The following is a 22,065-nucleotide window of genomic DNA, read 5'->3' on the forward strand; positions in this document are numbered from 1 at the left end:
AGATTGAACAAATTTTCTGTGAACAAGTTGAACAGATTTTTTTTTATAAAGTTTTTGTGAAATTTGAACAGATTTTGTTGCTGTTTTTTGAATAGACTGAATAGATTTTGTTGCTGTTTTTTGAACAGATTGAATAGATTTTGTGTAAACAAGTTGAACAGATTTTTTTTTATGAAGTTTCTGTGAAATTTGAATAGATTTTGTTGCTATTTTTTTATGAGATTGAACAGATTTTATGTGTGAATACTGAATAGGTTGAACATATTTTTTTTTATAAAAAAAAAGAAAAAAAAGAAAAGAATTTTTAATGTTTCAAACCGACCAAACCGATTAAACTGAGCCGACTGAACCACACCGCTATAGGTTAGAAAACCGATCCTAATCGGTATGCATCAATTTTAATTATGAGAAAACCAATTCCTATCGGTTCAATAACAAATTTGAGAAAAAACTGAGCCGACCGAACCGCGCACAACCCTAATTTTCCAAATGGCCTAATGGTTGAGCCACCATGAACAATATGAAGATTTTGAGTGATGCAAAAATTTTTGACATAAAAGAGGAGAGACTGTTATTCAAAAGTGTTAGGTTTTGAGTTTGTAATGTTGGCAAACCATGACAAAACATGACAAAAACTAAGTCTCATTAGTTTAGAATGGTCTACATTGAAGCCCAAGACAAAAACTTCAAGTTCAGGATAAAAACAAATGAGTTACAAGCTGGTTGGTTCGATCGATCCAATCTAATTTTCGATTGATCGAAAATCGCGGATCAGCAAAATCAGCAAACGTAAAAAGGCCATAACTTATTCGTTTGAAGCCCAAATCGCGAGCCAGTGTTGTAGAAGTTGTTGCCTTCTCTAGTCATCAAAGGTGTTGATGATCTAAACCTTCAAGGGTGGTCTTGGAGTCACAAACAGGAGAGTTTGTGTTGATAAACCTTTGAGTGGGATCTCAAAGTCACAGACGTGGGTGTTTGTGTTTTGCAAAGAATTCAAGAAAGAAGTAGTCCGTGGATTTGGAGCCTGCGCGTGGTCGTGTCAGGAAGTTCTACTGGTGGGTAGCATTAGGAAGTCGAGCGGGGAGCTTGTAGTCCTTTTGTACGAACTTCAATTCTTTCATAGTGAATTCAGGTTAGCCTTGAGGATCGGTGGGTCAAATCCTCCCCAGGTTTTTACCGTGTGGTTTCCTGGGTGATCATATCTTGTGTTATTTATTTTCCGCTGCATTATATCTTGATATAATTGTTTGGATTGTTTTAACCTAGAATTGCTTAATTTGACTAAGTAACAACTTGGCTAATTAATCTAGGCTACGCAATCTGTGTGTTTAAGGGGTCTAAAACCGTTCAAAAAGTGTGACTCAAAATAGTCCAAAGCGGCTGCTAGGGAGGATTGCTGTAGCAAAGCTGGAAGAGAAGGCTGGAGATATTTTAGGCTGCTAGAAAATTGATGCAAAATGGTTGTAAAGAATGTCTAAAGAACGAGGAAATTTGGTTGGAGGTGTGTCGTTTGCGCATCCAGAAGAGGCGAAAGCTATTGTTGCTAAATGCTAAGGGAATCAAATTGATACCCAGTTGTGGTTGAAGGTAGCAACACTCGAGCGTGATGACATGAATAAAAGTAGTGTTAAGAAAAGCGTAGGAGTTTGTAGATGTTAGGACATATGTGGAACTTGTTAGAACATATGTAATTGTAAATTGACTAATCTTTTGACAAAATGCACTTTACTTGTAATTAGGTAGATCTAGGATATGTTTAGTACTTCAAGAAACATGTTGTTCAAGCCAAGTATTAAAGCCATGAAGATTGGACCAAGAAATAAGTGAAGAAAAGTTGTTTATTAAAGCTGAACAAAATCTCGATAGAAGCTTGACAGATTCATATCTATCGAGGTTTAATGAAGAAAGCTCGACAAAAATATCTATTGAGATCTACAAAATCAGAATTTCCAGATCTGATTTTCGACCCATGCTGACATATATATGTAGGGTTTATTTTCTCACAATCATAAACATATATAAGGCTTATTTTAAAAGCCATCACATAAGAGAATATAAGGAGAATACATGCTAAAAGTGACCGAGTGCCTTATTTTCTTTTAAAGAAGCTACCGCGTCTTTACGCCTTAGGGTTTTGTAATCAAGTGCTTCTTAATTTTTAATATTGATGAAGAGAAGAATTTTGCAACCAACAGCATGTTCAAGTTGGTGAGTTAGTCACGTATTAGGAACTGTGCATCATTGGTTAGTCACGTACTGGGATTAATGCATCATTGGTTAGTCACGTACTAGGATCTGTGCAAAAGGGTAGCATTCATATATTGAAGAGTTCAGAAATTTTGAAGCGGTAGAAAGTTCTACTGTAAGTTCATCTACAGAGATTGTAGAGTTTAGGGACAAAGGTTTTGTACTAGATCTGAAATTTCACTTTATTATAGTGGATTTCTTTTCGAGAAGGTTTCCCCCTAAGTTTTTTTATTGTGAAACTAGTTTGTTTTATTGGTTTTCATGGGTCATCATATCTTGTCTTATTTATTTTTCTCCTGAGCATGATATTAATGTTTGTTTGTTTTAACAAGATTTATTCATAATAAATCTAATTAACAATTTGGGTTTAAAACTTGTTAATTCTATCAACCGAAGTCTAAATTTCCCAACAGGTGGTATCAGAGCGGGTATACTCTGATTGGATTAATTTCCTGAGTGTGATCCTTGACCCCCGTTGTCATGGATCATGGACAATCTCTTTTGATTCCTCTTTTATTTGATAGCACTAATTATGCGTACTGGAAAGTTCGTATGAAAGTTTTTTTGTAAGCTCTAGGTGAACAGGTATGGCAAGCTGTTGAAGTTGGTCGGATTAAGCCAAAGGAAGCACCGGTAGATTGGGATGAAGCAATAACCAAAATGGCAAATTTCAACAGTAGGGCCTTGAATGCTTTGTTTTGTGAGGTGACTAATGAGGAACTCAAGAAAATATCATCCACGGAAGTTACTAAGGAAGCATGGACCATTCTTGAGACCACCCATGAAAGTACTATGGCAGTAAAGATTGTGAAGTTTCAAAGACTCACAAGTAGTTTTGAAGAAATAAAGATGGAAAAGGATGAGACCTTTGATGAGTTCTATGCTAAACTCAAGGATATTGTGAATTTTGCCTTCAATTTTAGAGAATCTACTGCAGAATCTAAAATTGTTAGGAAAATCCTTAGGTCCCTACTTGAAAAATTCTATGCCAAGATCACTACCATTGAAGAAGTGAAGGACATTGATCAAATTCCTTTGATTGGGCTTGTAGAGAACCTTCAAACCTATGAGATGAGATTAGGTTTAATGGGAAAATGTGGAAAGAGTAGAAACTTGGCTCTTAAGGGTATAGAGGATGAAGAGGGTGAGGATCTAATCTTCATAACTGATGAGATTATCAAGCTTCTTCAATTTAGGAAAAAGGATAAGGACAAACCTTCTAAGAAATCTAAATCCTCTAGGAAGGGCAAGAATGAGAAACGCCTTATCTAGTGCCATGAGTGCAAAGATTTTGGTCATATGAGGATAGAATGTCCAAACTACCTTATGATAGAAAAGACCAAAAAGTCAAAAAATAAAGGGTTGGTTGCTACCTGGAGTGATACTGAGAATGACTATTTTGATGAGTATGTGGATGGATGTGGTCACTTTATGGCTTTTGCTGCCACAACTGATAAGATGATTGTGGAGAGTGCTAATGACAGTGATGATTCTTTTGATAATGAAGTACCCAAGAAGTTAATCCTTCAAGAAGCCTATGATAAACTATTCACTGAATTTATAAAATCTGAAAGGACTTCTCATCTTTGTAGAAAAGAGCTTAATGAGATAAAAATTGAAAAAGCTGATTTGTTAGTCAAAATAGATAAGACTACAAAATTAGTTGAGACTTTTATTGTGGAGAACGCCTCATTAGAAGAGAATGTCAAGAATCTTGAGGTAGAGCTTAGTCAAGTTAGAACTCAAATAGAAAGGATGTCTAGTGCAAAGCTTGATGAGGTATTAAGTGCTCAAAAGTCTAGTTCTGATCAAGCTGGCTTAAGATATATTGATTCCTTCGGTTCCTCCTCTTCCACGGATCCTGGATCAAATACTGTCTTTGTGCCTCAATCTAAGAAAGGTGATAAAAGTATGAAATCCATAACTGATTTGTCTAATTCTAAATCCTTTGTTAGACCCCATATTTGTCACCATTGTGGTGTTTATGGACACATTCATCCTAATCACTTTAAGTTGTATCTTCAAAAATAAGTGTCCAAACGATTATAAGTTTCCTTTCAAGGACCTACACATTTGTTGGAGAGTTATTAAAAGTTTTGAGTTTTTTAACTCAATTTCAGGAGAATTTTAATTCTTCTATGTCCTTTAGTAGTTATACTAGAACACGTGCCTTTTCATCTTCACGACCAAGGACTCGAGCTGTGTGAGTGATAAAGGATCCTAAGACTTAATTGTCTTTTCTATCTATCCTCTACTTTAATTCTTTCTATCTAAAGTAGGACTCTTTTTGCTTGATTCTTTATTTGCTTTTGGAATCATGCTTTCATGCATTTGCATCTTTTTTTCATTATTTCATGTTGTTTGTCTGTTTTTGTTTGATTGTTTAGTTTTTATTTTGTTTTATTTTTCAAAATAAAAAGAGGAAAAAAAAAAAAACAAACAAAAACAGTGTGTGTTTGTGTACATTGATATTTGTGTATCTTAGATGGCCATTGAAACAAAATTTTCTAAATTTTATATCTTTTATAGCTTAGATGAGCATCTCAATGCACAACTAAGCAAGTGAGCTTTGTGGCTTGTATTTGTGATGAGTACAATTCAGTAATCTCTTTTACTTAATACTCATATCACTCTTTTTGACAGGAATGACTAAAAAATTTTAAGAGAAATGTATAAATAACAATCTCACCACTAAAACCCGCCAATCATGAATAAACATCTGTGTGCTTCAGCATAGTAAAATTTTGATGTTTCGGATTAACATAATTAAGCATTTCTTCTCTCTCTCTTATATGCCCATGCATAATATGCTCAAAAGAAAAAAAATATATGCAAAGAAAATCAAAAGCAAAAAGAATCAAAATGTTTTTAAATATGGTTGCAAGCGTGTTTCTAGGAGATGTGGAAGTTATAGGATGTACCTCGAAGGTGATAGTACCCATCAAGCAGTTATGATTGTGTGTGAGTTAATTTGATTTTTTCATATCTCAAATCGTCATAACATGAGACACTTATATACTCTTGTGATGTTTTCACACACAACACGAGTATTTTTTGCTAACTTTTGATACATGTGCAAATATAATGTAATTTGACCATTATAAGGGATACATGTGTTAATGTATGCTTACTAAATTGTCTTGACTTGTTTTTGAAATATAAAATTGGTTAGACTTGTTGTGTGTGTGTGTGTGTGAATGCTTTGCATTTTCTTGTTGAGAGCTTAACATGTTGATTGGATCTTTGGTTTAGTAGCTTGCCTGATTGCATTCATCTCTTTGTATTTTTCCTCTTTTTGAAAAAGCTGTTTTTATCAAGCTTGACAACTTCTCGACAGATCCTCGATAGTTTCCCTTCTATTAAGCCCCTCTTTCTTCTTTTCTCCATAGAAGTTAACGCAATTTTGATCCATCGAGATATCTGGAGTTCTTCTCGATAGCTTCTTGATCCATCGAGAAACTTTTTGTCTAGCTGATAAATCCTTGATAGATTCTCGATCTATCGAGGTTGGCTTCTGCTCGATAGTAGCTCGACAGCTTCTCGACCTGTCAAAGACCCTCTTGCATGCATTATTTTTCACATGTTTTGCATCTTTCTATTATCTTGTTATCCATAGCATCTTGTTTCATTACATTCATGGTTTTATATAGATTTCTTGTGTCCCCTTGATCATCTTAGATCATCTTTATATTTCTCGGGTGAAGGTTTTTAGTTTCTTGTACTCTTTGTCAATCATGACAAAAAGGGGAAGAAATGTGATTTCTTTTTAAGATTCTACAAATTAGGGGGAGAAATACATGATTTTGTAAGGGAGAGTTGTGTTTCATCTTGTTAGGGGGAGTGTTTACCTCCTTATTGTTTTAGGAGCTTCTTTTAGCTTCTTATACACCGGTCTTGTGGCCATGTTTATATACATTGTGCTTATCTTTAATATATATATGTGTGTGTGTGTGTGTGTGATGATGATAATGTATGTTTTCTTCACCTATCTCTACATGTGTTGTTTATTATCTCTCTTTATACACATATTTCTTTATGTATGCAATTTTTTATTTTTGTTCCACACTAAGATGCTTTGATGAGTTTTGTTTAAAGTGTTTTAGAAAGATAGGTTGTCAAAATCTATCATGCCATGAACTCTCTTCTTGTAAAGTTTTTCAAAATTTTGTATTAGGATTAGATTTTATTGTACACAACAAGTGATTATAAGTTTAGTGATTTATGACTTCTCTCATATTTCATTTGTTTATTATGGTTTTATCACGAATTGTCAAAGGGGAAGATTGTTAGGACATATGTGGAATTTGTTAGAACATATGTAATTGTAAATTGGCTAATCCCTTGACAAAATGCACTTTACTTGTAATTAGGTAGATCTAGGATGAGTTTAGTACTTCAAGAAACGTGTTGTTCAAGCCAAGTATTAAAGTCATGAAGATTGGACCAAGAAACAAGTGAACAAAGTTGTTCATTAAAGCTAGATAGAAGCTGGACAAAATCTTGACAAAAGCTTGACAAATTCATATCTATCAAGGTTTAATGAAGAAAGCTCGACAGAAACTCGACAGAAATATCTATCGAGATCTACAAAATCAGAATTTTCAAATTTGATTTTCGGCTCATGTTGACATGTATGTGTAGAGTTTTTTTTCTTACAACTCTAAACATATATAGTGTTTATTTTAAAGACCGTCACATAAGAGAATACAAGGAAAATACATGCTAAAGGTGACCGAGTGCCTTATTCTTTTTGAAAGAAGCTACTGTGTCTTTACGTTTTAGGGTTTTGTAACCAAGTGCTTCTTGATCTTCATTATTGATGAAGTGAAGAACTTTGCAGCCAACAACATCTTCAAGTTGGTGAGTTAGTCACGTACTGGGAGCCGTGCATCATTGGTTAGTCACGTACTAGGATCCATGCAAAAGGGTGGCGTTTATATATTGAAGAGTTCAGAGGTTCTGAAATGGTAGAAAGTTTCTACTGAAAGTTCATCTACGGGGATTGTAGCGTTTAGGGACAAAGGTTTTGCACTAAATCTAAAACTTTTCTTTATTATAGTAGATTGCTTTTTGGGAAGGTTTCCCCTCAGGTTTTTTACTGTGAAACTAGTTTGTTTCATTGGTTTTCCTGAGTCATCATATTTTGTCTTATTTGTTTTTCCACTGTGCATGATATTGGTATGATATTGATGTTTGTTTGTTTTAACAAGATTTATTCATAATATATTTAATTAACAATTTGGGTTTAAAACTTGTTAATTCTGTCAACCGGAGTCTAAATTTCGCAACAGTAGAGTTGGCCAATGAAGAGAAAAACTGTTACTTCATAAGGCTGTGATCCTATGCAAGTTTATTTGTGGCTGAACTTGGCAAATTTAGAGCCGTATGATCAGGAAGGTTTCTTGGAGACTTCTAAAGCCATTGAAAATACTATTGAGTGGTATTTGACCTTAATTGGTTGCAATACAGTTTCATAGGCTGAATATAACACTGCAGAATTTGGATTTAAACATTGTAAGCCCTCCGTGCAGCATACAATGATGTGATTAGTGTAGCATTTCTTTTCCTTGAATGGATGAATAATGGGCTTTTAATCTCATATGTTTTTTTTCTTTTTAGTAGGCAGATACAACGTACACAGTATATAATTGAACCTGTGATGTTAAACATGATGATCTCAGTCATTGCCCGAGGCTGACATTCTTCTTTTATTGCAGTTTATGCATAATCAATGTTCTCTCCTGTTGAATTTTCTGTTTAAATTGTTCTTTCATACTGATGATCATGACTAATATCAAGTCAATGAGAAATTCACCCTGACAGAATTTTCCCTAATAAAATAAAAATAATTTATCTTCAAAGAATTTTCAAGGCATGAGCAAAGCAAATTTCTTTTACACGTCCATGTTATGCATACTATAAGTTCTTGAAAATAAGCATTCAGTTTCATGGCAAAAGTAGAGTAATTTAGGGAGTAGGGACCAATTTATGGTAATCTATCACTGTGAAATATCAACCGAATTTGCATGTCAATCTTTTTTTTTTAAATTATTTTTTATTTTTTATAAAGTTTCAATCTATGATGTCCGCTTTTGATGATTGTGCTATTTATCATCAAACCAAAACGCCAATTAGGTTGTAGTTTAGGCGGGAATTAAACATTAGATCTCTTATTCAACTATCAGAGAGTTTATCAGTCGAACTAATTAGAACTCACAAATTTGCATGTCAATCTAATTTATTTTTTGAGAGTGTTTCTACCTATCATCAAATGCAGTAAATTATCAATTAAACCAAGTTTTACTTAAGTGTGAAAAAGATGAGTGATTTTTCCATAACATTACAAGAATATATGCTAAAATCTTCTCCAAAAAAAGAAAAAGAAAAGAATATATGCTAAAAGGAATCATGAATACCAACCATATTTTGGACTCCAAAATCCCCTTACAAAGATTCTTGAGCTCTTGGGAAAGACATCTCTTTTGAAAGTGAAAAGTCTCAATTTTCTCTCTAAACAAACCTTTCGAAACTCTATAGAAATTTGGTTTTCATCCGAAAGGTTGGCTCCAGACTTTTGAGGGGATTGGTCTCAAGAACGAGACTTCCTAAGCGATGTATACGAGTCTTCTTTTCATATTAATTTTCAAAATGATTTTTAATTTATGCTTGTTTCTGTTGATTACTTTTTAGCATAGCATAGATGTGGACGTTATGGTTACTACCGTCGGGGCGAGTACGCATGCCTCCATGCTACATACGCATGTTCAATGTGTGCGTAGGCAATCATTGACCATGTGCATGAACTCAGGCATGAAGCCTAGTATAGCTAGAACCACATAAATGATAAACCCCAGCTCTGAGAGAGCCACCTTAAGAGCATCTGATCGTGTAGCCATTCAGAGCATCTCCAGCAATTTTTCTAAATTTTTGTACTGTTTGGAGAATGAACAATGACATTTAGTTTTTATCTACTCACTTTTTCAAATACACTTCCAACAGATTTTCTATCTCATTCTTTATCTCATTTAAATATTATTTTTTCATTCATTCTTTATTCTTTTTTTATCATCATTTATTCTTTTTTTAACAACTATATTTTTAAATGAAAAGTGTTACATCAACAACATTTTACGCAATACTTTCATAACAAAATTTATGTGAAAGTTGTTACTAGTTTTAATTTGAACTCATCACTGAATTTTTTTTTTCTCGCCAATATTAATTAATAACAATCTGTTATTTAAAATTTATTGTGAAATATTGTAAAAATATTGTGGTAAAATTTCTCAATTAAGATTTTTTTATATTATTTTTTATTCTTTCATTTCATTCTCCTCCACACGCGTGTCCTCTATCCCCTTTCTTTTCTTTTATTTCTTTTTCTCCTCAAAAGCCTTCCAGCAACATCATTTACTCTTCACATGAGAGAGAGAGAGAGAGAGAGAGAGAGAGAGAGAGAGAGAGAGAGAGAGAGAGAGAGGCTTGGGCCTCCACCGCCGCTCCAGCATCTCAATCGGCGCTTGTCGTCCTCCCCATTGATCGACTTGTTCTCTTTTTTTTTTTTTTTTTTCCATATTTGTTTGTTTTGATTCAACTTTATTTTAAGAATTGGATTTTGTTTTGTGTTTTGTGTTTGGATTAATTCTTTTGCTTATGAACATGTCTCTCTCTTTTTTCTTTTTCTTTTTTTCTGATTTCATTTGGTTTGTGAGAAAAAAAGAAGTAACGGCAACGGAGAGAATGAGAGAATGAGAGAGAGAGAGAGAGAGAGAGAAAAAAAAAAAAAAGAAGCAACGGAGAGAATGAGAGAAAAAAAGAAATCCGAAGGAGGAGAGAGAAAGAATTAATATAATAAGTAGTTGGTAATATTTTAAGATAAGAAATTCAATAACTAATGTACAGTAGCCCATTAGACTTGATGGGCTACTGTTCATAAGCCAAAAAAAAAAATTTGGGTATAGAGAATTTGCTGGAGTGTTTTTTTTTTCGTCTCATTCTCTATTATAGCTAATATTTTGCTTATACATTGACTGCTGGAGATGCTCTCATTTAAATTATTTCAAAATCCCTTTTGCTCTATATCTTCCATTCTTTTAAAAAAAAAAAAAAAATCCATTTTGCTAAACGTAATTTAGGAGTTTTTATTAGGTACTCCCAAATTAAAATAACAGGTACTTCTTCATCAATCTGACATTCATTTTTGGTGGATATATCTTGAATGCAAGAGGAGAGAGAGAGAGAGAATCACGTTATTGTATTTTGACAATATTTAAATGTCTATTTGACAAAAGTTTATTTAATTTTTTACTGAAAATTTTTGCTAAAAATATGCTAAAATATATATGCATCTTGAAAAGATTTGAAAAAAAAAAAAAAAAAACAGAAATTTCTTTTTAAAAAAAACTGTACACAAAAATTAAAAATTAAAAACTAAAACTTAAAACTGATCTCAAACATTTTTAGTAAAAATACCTAATAATTACTTAAAAGATTTCGTCCATATTTTCTACCCTTTTGCCCAGAAGTGCTAAGTGACTTTAGGGTCTATTTGGATATAATTTATTGTTGTTAAAAGTTGCTAAAAACTGATTGTTGCTGAAAATACTGTAACAAAATAATTTTTAAATGTATAAATAATATCGTGAGACTCATTTTTAATATTTTTTAATAGATAAACAGTACATAAACAGTACGTAAACAATATACGCACGGTCATAAACAGTATTTTTTTTCCCAAAGTCAGCAAAAGCGGGCCAAAAAAAAAGAAGAAAACGCGCAGAAAAAAACGCACTGCAACTAACCATGCCATCCAAACCCTCGCTTACTTTCCCTTCCAACGATTTTCTTCCTAGAACTTGCTGAGAGAATAAATGAATTTTCTTTTATAACTATATTCTGAAAATTTGCAATATTAAAATGCATATTACATGGCCGCCGTTTAATATAATACTAGGGAGTTTGCTCGAAAGTCATGTTTTTACCCCCAAAAAAAAAAAAAAATTTCAATATGCTGTCTTCTTCTTCCTAGAACTTGCTGAGCATTTGCTATCATTTCATCAATATTAAAAAATCTTAAATCTATAATTTCTCTTTTCACACGCACACCCATTTCCTTTATTTCTCCAACTTCTAGTTCCCTACTTTCCCTTCTGAAACAAGTTATATACTTATATCCATTTCAAGAAAATCCCACTCCTTATAAAAACTTCATCAAATCATTTTGTTGGTTCAAGCAAAACTCTACATCGATGGCTCTTGAAACCGATGGAAGCGGCTTTTCATTGCGTACCAGTAAATGGATTTTCGACGTGTTCCTCAGTTTTAGAGGCGAGGACACCCGCCGCAATTTTCTGCGTCCTCTGTATGCCGCTTTAACTCAGAAAGGAATCCCCACGTTTACAGATGAGAAAGAACTCGAGAGAGGAAAGCCCATTCCCTCAGAACTCTTGAAAGCCATTGAAGGGTCAAGGTTTTCAGTGGTCATTTTTTCAAAAAATTATGGATCCTCCAGTTGGTGCTTGGATGAACTTGCAAAGATTGTCGAGTGCCAGAAGAAGATGGGGCAAACGATTTTTCCGGTTTTCTTTGATGTTGATCCGACTGAGGTGCGGAAGCAGAAAGGTAGCTTTCATGAAGCATTTGCGAAGCATGAAGAAGTTTTTAAGGAGAATTTGGAGAAGGTGAAAACATGGAGGGCTGCTTTAACAAAAGTTGCCAATATCAGTGGGTGGGTTATACCAAAAGGGTAAGTCTTTTTTTTTTTTTTTAATTTGCTTCATCAATTTCCTCATTTCTTCTGATTATTCAATTCACAGCTCTTTTAGCATCTATTCAGTATTTTCTTCCGTATTTCTTTGAAATCTAATTGCTTTTCATAATTTGTGAAGTCTTACTCTTGAAACTTGTTAAATGCTCTGGCACTAAACCAAACCAAGTCCCCAAATCGATTATTTAATTGTTGTGATTGAGGATTTAATGCAGCATAGACAATATCAATTGATAATGATAAATGATTGTGAAGAAATCTTGCTGATGGCATGGAAAAAAAAAATGTAAAAATAAAATCTTTTAAGTGCAGTTAGATATCACACCACCCAAATCTTCAAGTTTTTAATTTTTGGTAAATAACCAAAGTATACGCTATTGCTGAATAATAACTTGCATATCATATATGAAATTCATAGCGGAATTAAAATCAAGATTATACTAGAATCCAAAAATTCAATTAGAAAGAATTTTAATAAAATACCTTGATGCAAAGTTAGCATAAGGGCTTATGTATGTAACTTGAGGTGAGACCAAGGGGAAAAATAAACCAAAACTCCAATGGTTTTGGGCCTCCTGTTATCTTATAATAAGTCTAAAGTTAGCATTAACCACATTTTATTCCACTATAAAATATGGTTACACTCTAAGTTTTTGTTTAATAAATCAAGATATCCCTAGACTACTTTAAATTGCATTTAGATCAACTGATAAAGTCTCTGATGGTTGAAGAAGAGATCTGGTAAAGTCACTAACGTATTGATGGTACAAGATCTTACTCTAGTATACATCAAAACAATCAACACTTCACATTGAGTTCACCATCCTCTTAAGATTGAGAGTTAATGCATAAAGCAGTTGTAAGATCAATTGTTTATTCATGTAATAGTAGTTAGTAGAATAATATTTCAGAGCAGTGACCCTATTGGTCTAGTAATAAGTCTGTCAGTGATTTGGACTCTGGGGGGTCATGACTCCATTAGTACTCTATTAATAAGTCTGTCATTGATTTGGACCATGAAGTTGCATCACATACATACTATAATGACTCAAGGAAAAGTTCTAGTCACAAATGCGCTATACCCCCAAAAGACTAGTTTAGTCACAAATGAGACTCCTTATAGTTAATAAATCTTAGATCAACCTCATATATGCTCGATATGGGACAAGTCTCTCTCTCTCTCTCTCTCTCTCCCTGATATTAGATGTAGACCTGTTGGCTGCTTGTAGATGATGGAGGTGCACTAGAGTTGACGGGCTATGAGGGGCATCTGTTGCAGCCAAGATCTTATCTAAGCCGTCTAAAAGGGGCTCTGCTTCTTTAGCTCAATTTGGATTATTATTAATTTTTGCTAGGTGTTGCGGGAAAAAAATGGGGTTGGGTTTGGGACTGATTTAGTAATTGTCTTTGTGGATGATGATGCCTAGATTTGGAAAAGATAACTAGGCTAGTAAGTCTTTTTTCTTCTTTCTTTTTCTATTAGGTTACTGGAAAAGTATTGGAAAAAGTTTGTCATGTCCTTCCCTTAATTTGGTTTAAATTTTCCATATCTTGAATTTTTAAAAATATTAAGAAAAATCTAATAATTTTTTGCATTTTTTTAATGTAAGACCCAAAACAATGCCCTTTTATGGAGCATTTAACAGTGCATTTTTAACGGAGGATTAAATTGAACACCTAGCCAAAGCATAATATTGCACAATGTGTAGTTTAATACTTACTATTACAACAGGAAGAACAACACATAGTTTGTGAGCGAAGGCTGTGAAGAGGACCAGTCATTTGGATCTTACTTGTATTTTGATTAGTAATGTTAACAGATAATATATTTGAAATGTATTGAATTTTATTATTTTGTATCTTTTTTTAGTTTATATTTTGTTAACACTAAATAGATGTTAGTTTTAGTTACCTATTTTAATCTATGCTTGAATATTTAGAATATTTTCCATTCTTGAATTCCAATTTTTTTTGTTTATACTTTGGTCCCAAAAATAAATTCTGGCTCTTCACTCATTTTGCAGGCAGGAGTCAGAATATATTAATGCAATTGTGGAGAAGATATTTGAAAGACTAAGTTCCATAAAACTAATTAAGGACTTGGTTGGAATAGATTCTCGTGTATGGGAAGTATATTCAGACTTAAAAATAGGATTGACCGATGTCCGCGTAATTGGGATAGATGGGACAGCTGGTATTGGTAAGACAACTATTGCACGAGTGGTTTATGATAGCTTTTCAAATCAATTTGAAGGTAGTAGCTTTCTCCATACTGTCAGAGAAGAATCTGAAGTACATGGTTTAGCTTATTTGCAAGAACGACTTCTTTGTGACATTTTGATGCAAAAAGATATAAAAATATCCAATACTTCAGACGGAGTCCAATTGATCAGGCGTAGGCTATGTAATAAAAAGGTACTTCTGGTTCTTGATGATGTAGATAGTTTGGAGCAGTCAGAAAGTTTGGCTTGCATGCGTGATTGCTGTGGTCCAGGAAGTAGAATTATCATTACAACGAGAAATGAACATTTGCTTAAGAGACTAAGAGTTGACGGAATATATAGGCCTAAGGAATTGAGTAGTGAAGAGGCTCTTCGTCTTTTCAGCTTGGAATGTTTTCGTAGTGAATGTCCTCCTGAAGGTTATACGGAGATGTCCAATCAGGTTGCCAGTTATGCTCATGGCCTTCCTTTAGCTATTAAGTTTTTGGGTAGTAGTCTGTTCGACAGAACCATCCCTGCATGGAGAAGTTATTTAGATATGCTTGAAAATAATTTTCCAGCAGAAATTTTACGAATATTTCAGATAAGTTTTGATTCTCTACAAGAAACAGAAAAAGAAATATTTCTACATATTGCATGTTTCTTTAATGGGGAGGACCAAGATCGTGTAGAAGAAATATTAGACTATCTTAATCTTTACCCAGCAATTGGAATAAGGGTTCTTATTGATAAATCTCTCTTAAGTGTTTCGTCAAACAATCGGTTGTGGATGCATCCTCTAGTACAACAAATGGGCCGTGAAATAAATTTTAGAGAGTCCCCTAAATCTCCTTGGGAACGACGAAGGCTATGGTTGGAAAAGGACATTGACCATGTGCTTACAGACAATAAGGTAAGAGGTTATGTAGAAATCTTCAACTAAAATATAAATCCTTTATATTATTCAAGAAAATAAACATTTACGTAATCTTTGTAGTCTTATTATGAAATTTACCAATTCCTTGTTCTTGTTTGTTAGGGAACAACAGCTATTCAAAGCATAGTCCTTGACTTGCCTGTACAAAAAGAGGTACATTGGATTCCAGAAGCCTTTTCAAAGATGCATCATCTTGTATTGCTCAAACTTCACAATGTGCAACTTCGACATGGACTAACACATTTTCCTAATGAGTTAAGAGTGATTGAATGGAATGGGTATCCTTTAAAATCTTTGCCACCAAATTTCGAACCTAGGGAGCTTGTTGAACTTAGAATGTGCCATAGCAACATTAAACTACTTTGGAAGGGAGTGAAGGTAACATAGTTTCCTCAATTCCTCTATATTATTTATTTTATTAAAAATAAATTTTAATTAACTATCATTCTACAATTTAATTTCATTAACAGCATTTGGGCAAGTTAAGATTCATCAAACTCAGTCACTCTCAAGATCTTGTTAAGACTCCAGACTTCTCAGAGGCTCCACAGCTTGAGAGCATAGATTTTGAGGGCTGTACAAATTTAATTGAGGTTCACCCATCTGTTGGTGTACTTAAACGCCTAATTTTATTGAACCTAAAAGATTGCACAAGTCTTGTAAGTCTTCCAAGCAAGTTTGAAATGGAATCTCTTGAAAATCTTACTCTTGCTGGTTGCTCCAAAGTCAAGAAAATTCCAGAATTTGCAAAAGACATGGAACGATTAAGGGAGCTTCATTTAAGTGGGACTGCAATTGTAGACCTACCTTCATCAATTGAACATTTAACTGGTCTTACCTTCTTGAATCTAAGCCATTGCAGAAATCTTTTGGGTCTTCCAGGCGCCATTTATAGATTAGAGTCCCTAAAAGAATTTATTGTATTTGGATGCTCAAAATTAGCTAAGGATGATAGTGAGATTTTACCTGCTCGAAAAAGATCAATATGGTTATTGGCAGAAGAGTTTTTAAAAAGTACAGGACGACGGGTCAGATCAAGGTTGATCTGACCAGTCAAACGGACCATGCAAGAGGTTTTGTTAGAATTTTTTCTCTTTCCATTAAAAAAAGTGTACATTTTGAACTATATTTTTCACTTTTATAGTTTTATTCCTCTAAATATACTAATTTTAGATTCCTTCACTACATCTTTGAATTTTGACATTTATTAAATGCTCTCTCTTACACATTGAAATATTGCTGGAATTCATATAAATGAGATTATGGAATTAATACACGAGCAACGCTCCTATTTATATGGTCATTGGTTTTTGGCTTTGGCGACAATATTTTTTTCGTTCTTAAAATTTACCAAAAGTTTAGTTTTGGCATTTAAACTTTAACATGTTTATTTTTCATTCCTAAATTTTTTCAAAGCATTTTACTTTAATATCCTTTCAATTGTGTCAAAATTCCCAGCTGTAATTATTTTTCAAATTTGAAGATTTTTTTTTTTTTTTCAACTATCACTCTTATCAGATTTGCATTGTACCATAACACCTGGGCTATTTTAAGAAATTTGACACTTGACAAGTGGGAAGGATTTTTATTTTTATTTTTAAGGAAACACTAAATATTTTGCCAATGTTTTTAATGAAAATGCAAAAAAAATTTTTTTTTTTTTTTGTTTTGCTAATTATTTTTACACACACTGAGTTATACATTGCCATATACACTTTATTTAAAATCCTATTTTGAAAATACGACTTCAATTATAATTGTAAAATAATGCAATTTTAACAAAAATTATATTTTTAAAACATGATTTTAATTATATCTTATATACACAATGTGTAACTATCACAATTTTTCTCTCCTCTTGTTTAAAGAAAATTATTGAGAAAGAGAACATTTTTTCCCTCTTGTTTAAAGAAATTTACTAGACGAAAGATAACAAAAGCCGCAAGATGGGCCAGGCTCATCTCTTAACTCTAAAACCAAAATACAAGTAGGGAGAACAGAGATGGGTATAGGCCCATTAGGATTACAATTAACAGCCCATCTAGCTGGGTCAGAAAATTCTCACTTCAACTTAAAAAAGAGTAGTCTCAAGCTGCAAACTTTTTTCATCCGCAACTTGATGTCATGTTTGTCATAAATTACTGACTTACTGGCTAATGTACAATTTTTTAAAATTCAATCTTCTTCTAGATACAGTTATATCTTTGTAAATACACACGTGGAGAGACCCATGGTCAGAATTTTAGCCGCAACTCTTGACATTTTTTATTTTTTTCACTGGGTTCGGTGGTCTTTTTTTTTTTATTTTTTTTTTAATTTTTTTATTTTTACATTGGTCTTATTCTTCTTCTTCTTTTTCCTTTCACGCTGGGTCTAGTCTGGTCTTCTTCATCTTCTTCTTCTTCTTCTTCTTCTTCTTCTTTTTTTTTTTTTTTTTTTTTTTTTTTTTTCACTGGGTTCGGCAAGTTTGGGTGGTCTTTGAAACAACATTAGTTTCCATAACTCATTACTCAAAAATCAGAGAATTGAGTAATAGAAACAAAAATTGGAAATAGTGCCAAACACACTTTTCAGCCGTGGGACCCACATATTTTGAGTTATGGGTGATGGAAACATAGTTATGGGTGATAAAAAATCTAGAAATGATGAGTGATGAGTGATGATTCAAAAGAAAAAAAAAAATTATGTACATCGAAAAAACTCAAAAAAGAAAAAAAAAAAAAAAAACAATGTGGTTTATATACTATTAATTGGGTGCCATTTTTTAACAAAGTTTTTTTTTTTTTTTTTTAAACAAGTGATACTCCTATTCTTAATTGTCAAAGCTGATGTTAGATTTTTGCCTAAAGGACACTATTTTCCAGAAAAGAAAAAATGTGTCAATATTTGCTTGAGTGCCAATTTAATATTTCACCTACCCCACCTATTCCCACATTTTTTACTCGAATAGAGCCCCTAGTTTTCAAATTCTCTACCCTATACTTCTATCTTACAACACATCACACTCTCTCTACCACACAATCTTTTTGTGCTGCAAATATGTGAACATTGTGAAGGTCGAAGTTTAATGAATAATCTATCTCAAGCTCAAAGAATTATCAAAGGTCACCTTCAGTTTTTTACCCACTTCACTCTTTCACACACTCTCTCTCTCTTACTATTTATGTTCATTGTTGTGGATTTTTTTTTTCAGGGTGTTCCCAACGTGGCGCCGCCACTGTCTGCAACCCTACATCAACCTTTTCTTCTTTACCTGTTTCTTTTTGTGATCCAACTCTAATTATAAGTGTATTCTCAATATCAGTACCTGTTTTGTTCATTCAAGATTGGGAAGAGAGCATCGTAGCAACTTTCCTAGCTAGTATACCTGATGGCTCTTATAAACGACGGAAGCACCTTTTCGTTGCGTACCCGTAGATGGATTTTCGATGTCTTCCTTAATTTTAGAGGTGAGGATACCCGTCACAATATTTTGCGTCTTCTATATGCTGCTTTGGTTCAGAAAGGAATCTCCACGTTTAAGGATGATAAAGTACTCGAAAGAGGAAAACCCATTCCTTCAGAACTCTATAATGCAATTGAAGGATCAAGGTTTTCAGTTGTTATTTTTTCAAAAAATTATGCATCCTCTAGTTGGTGCTTAGATGAACTTACAAAGATTGTCGAATGCCGCCAGAAAATGAAGGGGCATACAATATTTCCAGTTTTCTTTGATGTTGAACCAACTGAGGTACGGAAGCAGGAAGGGAGTTTTGGAGAAGCATTTGTGAAGCATGAAGAAGCTTTTAAGGAGAATCTGGAGAAGGTGAAAAAATGGAGGGATGCTTTAAAAGAAGTCGCCAATATCAGTGGTTGGGTTATACCGAAGGGGTAAGCCTTTTTCTTTTCATTATTCAATTCACTGCACTTTTAGATACCAACTTTAATTTTATAAGGCATATATAGCTTCTAAAACTCAACGCACATATACCTAGTATTTTCGTTTTTAGAGAAAAAGAAAAGGGCAGGGGTCATGGCCTCCTAGCCAATGTACAGCTATTGCGGAATAATCTAAATGCATCTCATCTATGAAATATATATCAGAATTAAAATCAGGATCATATTACTAATAACCACATACTAGAATTTGAAATTTTAATTAGAAAGAATTCAAATAAAATACCTTGATGCAACAAACTTGATTTCAAATAAATTTTTGTAAATAATCTTCTTGAAACTTTACTTGATCTTCGTCTCAATGACTAATATCTCGACCAATATTACGGTTTTTTTTCTTGTTGAGACTAGCTCTACCCGTGTAGCCCAAGAAGTAGTGAAGAAATTAATTTTCACCTTCTCCCAAACGGAAAATACAGTAGCTCTGTTCTTATTTACTGGAAACAGAGTGTAACAGAGTCGTTGAGGGTCAGTCCAACAACGTTATGATTGTCACAACTACCCCACTAAAATCGCAAGATTGTCAAACTAACGACCCTGCTGATTAGAAAAAAAATTAGAAAAATAAAAACACTAACACCTAATGACCAAAGCATAATATTTCACACAACGTGTAGTTTAATACAAACGGCTCATAACAGGAAGCACTACACTTCGTTTGTGAGTGAAAGCTGAGAAGACGGCTTGTTATTTGGATCATACTTGTCGTTTTGATTAGTAATGTTAACAGAATATTTGAAATGTATTGAAACATGCATTATTATTTTGTATCTTTTCTTTAGTTTATATTTTGTTAATAGATGTTAATTTTATTTTCTATTTTAACCTACTCTTGAATTTTAGACTATTTTTTAATTATTGAAATCCAAAAAAAATTTTGTTTATACTTTGGTCCCAAAAAATAAATTCCTGCTGTTCACTCTTTTTGCAGGCAGGAGTCAGAATATATCGAACCAATTGTTGAGAAGATACTCAAAACACTGAGTTCCATAAAACTAAATGAGGGCCTGGTCGGAATAGAATCTCGTGTATGGGAAGTATATTCAGACTTAAAAATAGGTTCGACTGATGTTCGCATGATTGGGATATATGGTACAGGTGGTATCGGTAAGACAACCATTGCACGAGTGGTTTATGATAGCTTCTCTAATCAATTTGCAGCTACTAGCTTTCTCCACGATGTTAGAGAAACATACGAAAGACAGGGTTTAGTTTATTTGCAGAAAAAACTTCTTTCTGACATCTTGATGGAAAGAAATATAAGATTTGAAAGTGAGGACGAAGGAGTCCGATTGATCAAGCGCAGGCTATGTAATAAAAAGGTACTTCTCGTTTTTGATGACGTTAATGATAGGGTTCAATTACACTCTTTGGTTGGAGAGCGTAGTTGGTATGGTCCAGGCAGTAGGATTATCATTACAACGAGAAATCAAGGTTTGCTAATGACACTAGGAGTTAATGAAATATATAGCCCTGCGGAAATGAGTCACGATGAGGCTCTTAGTCTTTTCAGCTTGACATGTTTTGGCAGTGAACACACTCCTGAAGGTTATAAGGAGATGTCCAAACATGTTGTCAGTTATGCTCGCGGCCATCCTTTAGCAATTAAGGTTTTGGGTTCTCATCTAGTCGGCGGAAGCATCCCTGCATGGAAAAGCTGTTTAGATGGGCTTGAAAATAATTTTCCAACAGAACTTTTTCAAGTATTTCAAATAACTCCACTATAAATACTTCTAAGCTACCTGCCGTTTGTATCTTCTATTTACAAAACTACATGTCGCACTAGCTTTCTTAACACACTTTTATTCCTCTAAATTTATTTATTTTAGATTCCGTCACATGTCGCTGCTTTCGCTAGTCACTGCATCTTTGATTTTTCACATTTATTACATTCTAATAGTAATGTTGGAATTTATATAAATGGGATTCTGGAACTAATACATGAGTAATTTGCAATTCAGATCTTCTAAAATTTTTAGGGTATTCTGTAAAGTTGAATTTATTCAACTATATGTTGGCTTTATTCTGTATCAAATTTACTTGTAATTCAACAATTAGAAACCTTGTATTTAGGTGGGAATAATGTAAGGGTTGTATGTGAGAGAGTGTGAAGAATTGATCAAGTGTGTGCAATTAAAGGCTTCTCATGATTGGAACTCGCAAGTGGTGACTCGCCAGAATTCAACACATATGTGAAGCATACAGGAAGTTGAAGGGTCAGGACAGCTAGATCACTACAAGACAAAAAGTACAGTTTGGCCATTCTATTATTTGGCGATTGGAACTCGCGACTTGTCCTTGTCACGAGTGACTCACCAAAGCACCTTGGTTTGTAGAAAAAATGACTTTTCACATTCCTTCACATACCCTACTATAAATACCCTTATACCCATAAAATGTAGAGAGTTTTCAAAGAGAATTTTGAGAGATAAACCTTAGATAACAAAAAGATTGATTCATCCACAATCTTATACATTTGATTCTCCAAATTTCTCTACTCTCACCCTTTCCATTGTCACACCCTTGAGAGGATCTATAGTCAAATACTTACCTCACCACATTCATATCAATGAGAAGGTATTTTGGTGCTTAGGAAGCAGTTCAAGAAAAAACCAATTTATTTTGGTTGATGTAATAGGCTTATTGTGGGATTCGGTAAGCTAGAAAAGACAATATTAGACTTAACCCTGTTGGAGCAAAAATTTTGGAGGGCTTAAATGCATCGTGTAGATTAGGCTTGGATGGTCTATTGCTATTCATGTATCCCAACTGATTTTCTAGTGGATCATTTCACCATTTGGAGGGCGGCGGAGATGTTTTTTGCCAAGTTCTTCGATTTCCTCTTCGATAACATGTGCCAGTGTTATCTTGTGTTTGCTTATCTCTAACCATTACTTTTTGCTTTTAATTACTGTTGTGTTGTGATTAAATTATGGCTTAGAGTTGGTTGCTTGTTTGGGTATAGCTTATATTTATCA

General features: G+C 33.6%; 2 protein-coding genes across 3 annotated transcripts; both read left to right on the top strand.

The window, feature by feature from the left end:
* The first annotated feature begins 11,046 nt into the window (after nucleotides 1-11,046).
* LOC111990131 (disease resistance protein RUN1) lies at nucleotides 11,047-16,336 on the top strand. Its single transcript, XM_024021923.2, has 4 exons — nucleotides 11,047-11,992; nucleotides 14,038-15,127; nucleotides 15,254-15,529; nucleotides 15,622-16,336. Exons 1-4 carry the CDS (start codon nucleotides 11,496-11,498, stop codon nucleotides 16,198-16,200), a joined length of 2,442 nt encoding a protein of 813 aa, XP_023877691.1. The 5' UTR covers nucleotides 11,047-11,495; the 3' UTR covers nucleotides 16,201-16,336.
* Nucleotides 16,337-18,121: 1,785 nt separating this feature from the next.
* On the top strand, nucleotides 18,122-20,925 carry LOC111990144 (disease resistance protein RUN1-like). Of its 2 annotated transcripts, none has more exons than XM_024021935.2 (3): nucleotides 18,122-18,255; nucleotides 18,345-19,021; nucleotides 20,019-20,925. In XM_024021935.2, exons 2-3 carry the CDS (start codon nucleotides 18,522-18,524, stop codon nucleotides 20,812-20,814), a joined length of 1,296 nt encoding a protein of 431 aa, XP_023877703.1. In that variant the 5' UTR covers nucleotides 18,122-18,255; nucleotides 18,345-18,521; the 3' UTR covers nucleotides 20,815-20,925. The 2 variants fall into 2 exon arrangements, with proteins under 2 accessions (XP_023877703.1, XP_065637075.1); XM_065781003.1 differs by having other exon boundaries at nucleotides 18,130-18,255; nucleotides 18,456-19,021.
* The last annotated feature ends 1,140 nt before the right edge of the window (nucleotides 20,926-22,065 follow it).

The sequence above is a fragment of the Quercus suber genome, unplaced genomic scaffold, assembly GCF_002906115.3.
Source record: "Quercus suber isolate HL8 unplaced genomic scaffold, Cork oak 2.0 scaffold_2, whole genome shotgun sequence".
NCBI lineage: Eukaryota > Viridiplantae > Streptophyta > Magnoliopsida > Fagales > Fagaceae > Quercus > Quercus suber.

What these genes read in the sequence shown, in the direction of transcription:
- LOC111990144 (XM_024021935.2), top strand. Translation starts at nt 18,522, where the DNA reads ATGGCTCTTATAAACGACGGAAGCACCTTTTCGTTGCGTACCCGTAGA. An exon ending in GGTTGGGTTATACCGAAGGG is followed by an intron (nt 19,022 to 20,018) that starts GTAAGCCTTTTT and finishes CTCTTTTTGCAG; the next exon opens with GCAGGAGTCAGAATATATCG.
- LOC111990131 (XM_024021923.2), top strand. Translation starts at nt 11,496, where the DNA reads ATGGCTCTTGAAACCGATGGAAGCGGCTTTTCATTGCGTACCAGTAAA. An exon ending in GGGTGGGTTATACCAAAAGG is followed by an intron (nt 11,993 to 14,037) that starts GTAAGTCTTTTT and finishes CTCATTTTGCAG; the next exon opens with GCAGGAGTCAGAATATATTA. An exon ending in TACTTTGGAAGGGAGTGAAG is followed by an intron (nt 15,530 to 15,621) that starts GTAACATAGTTT and finishes TTTCATTAACAG; the next exon opens with CATTTGGGCAAGTTAAGATT.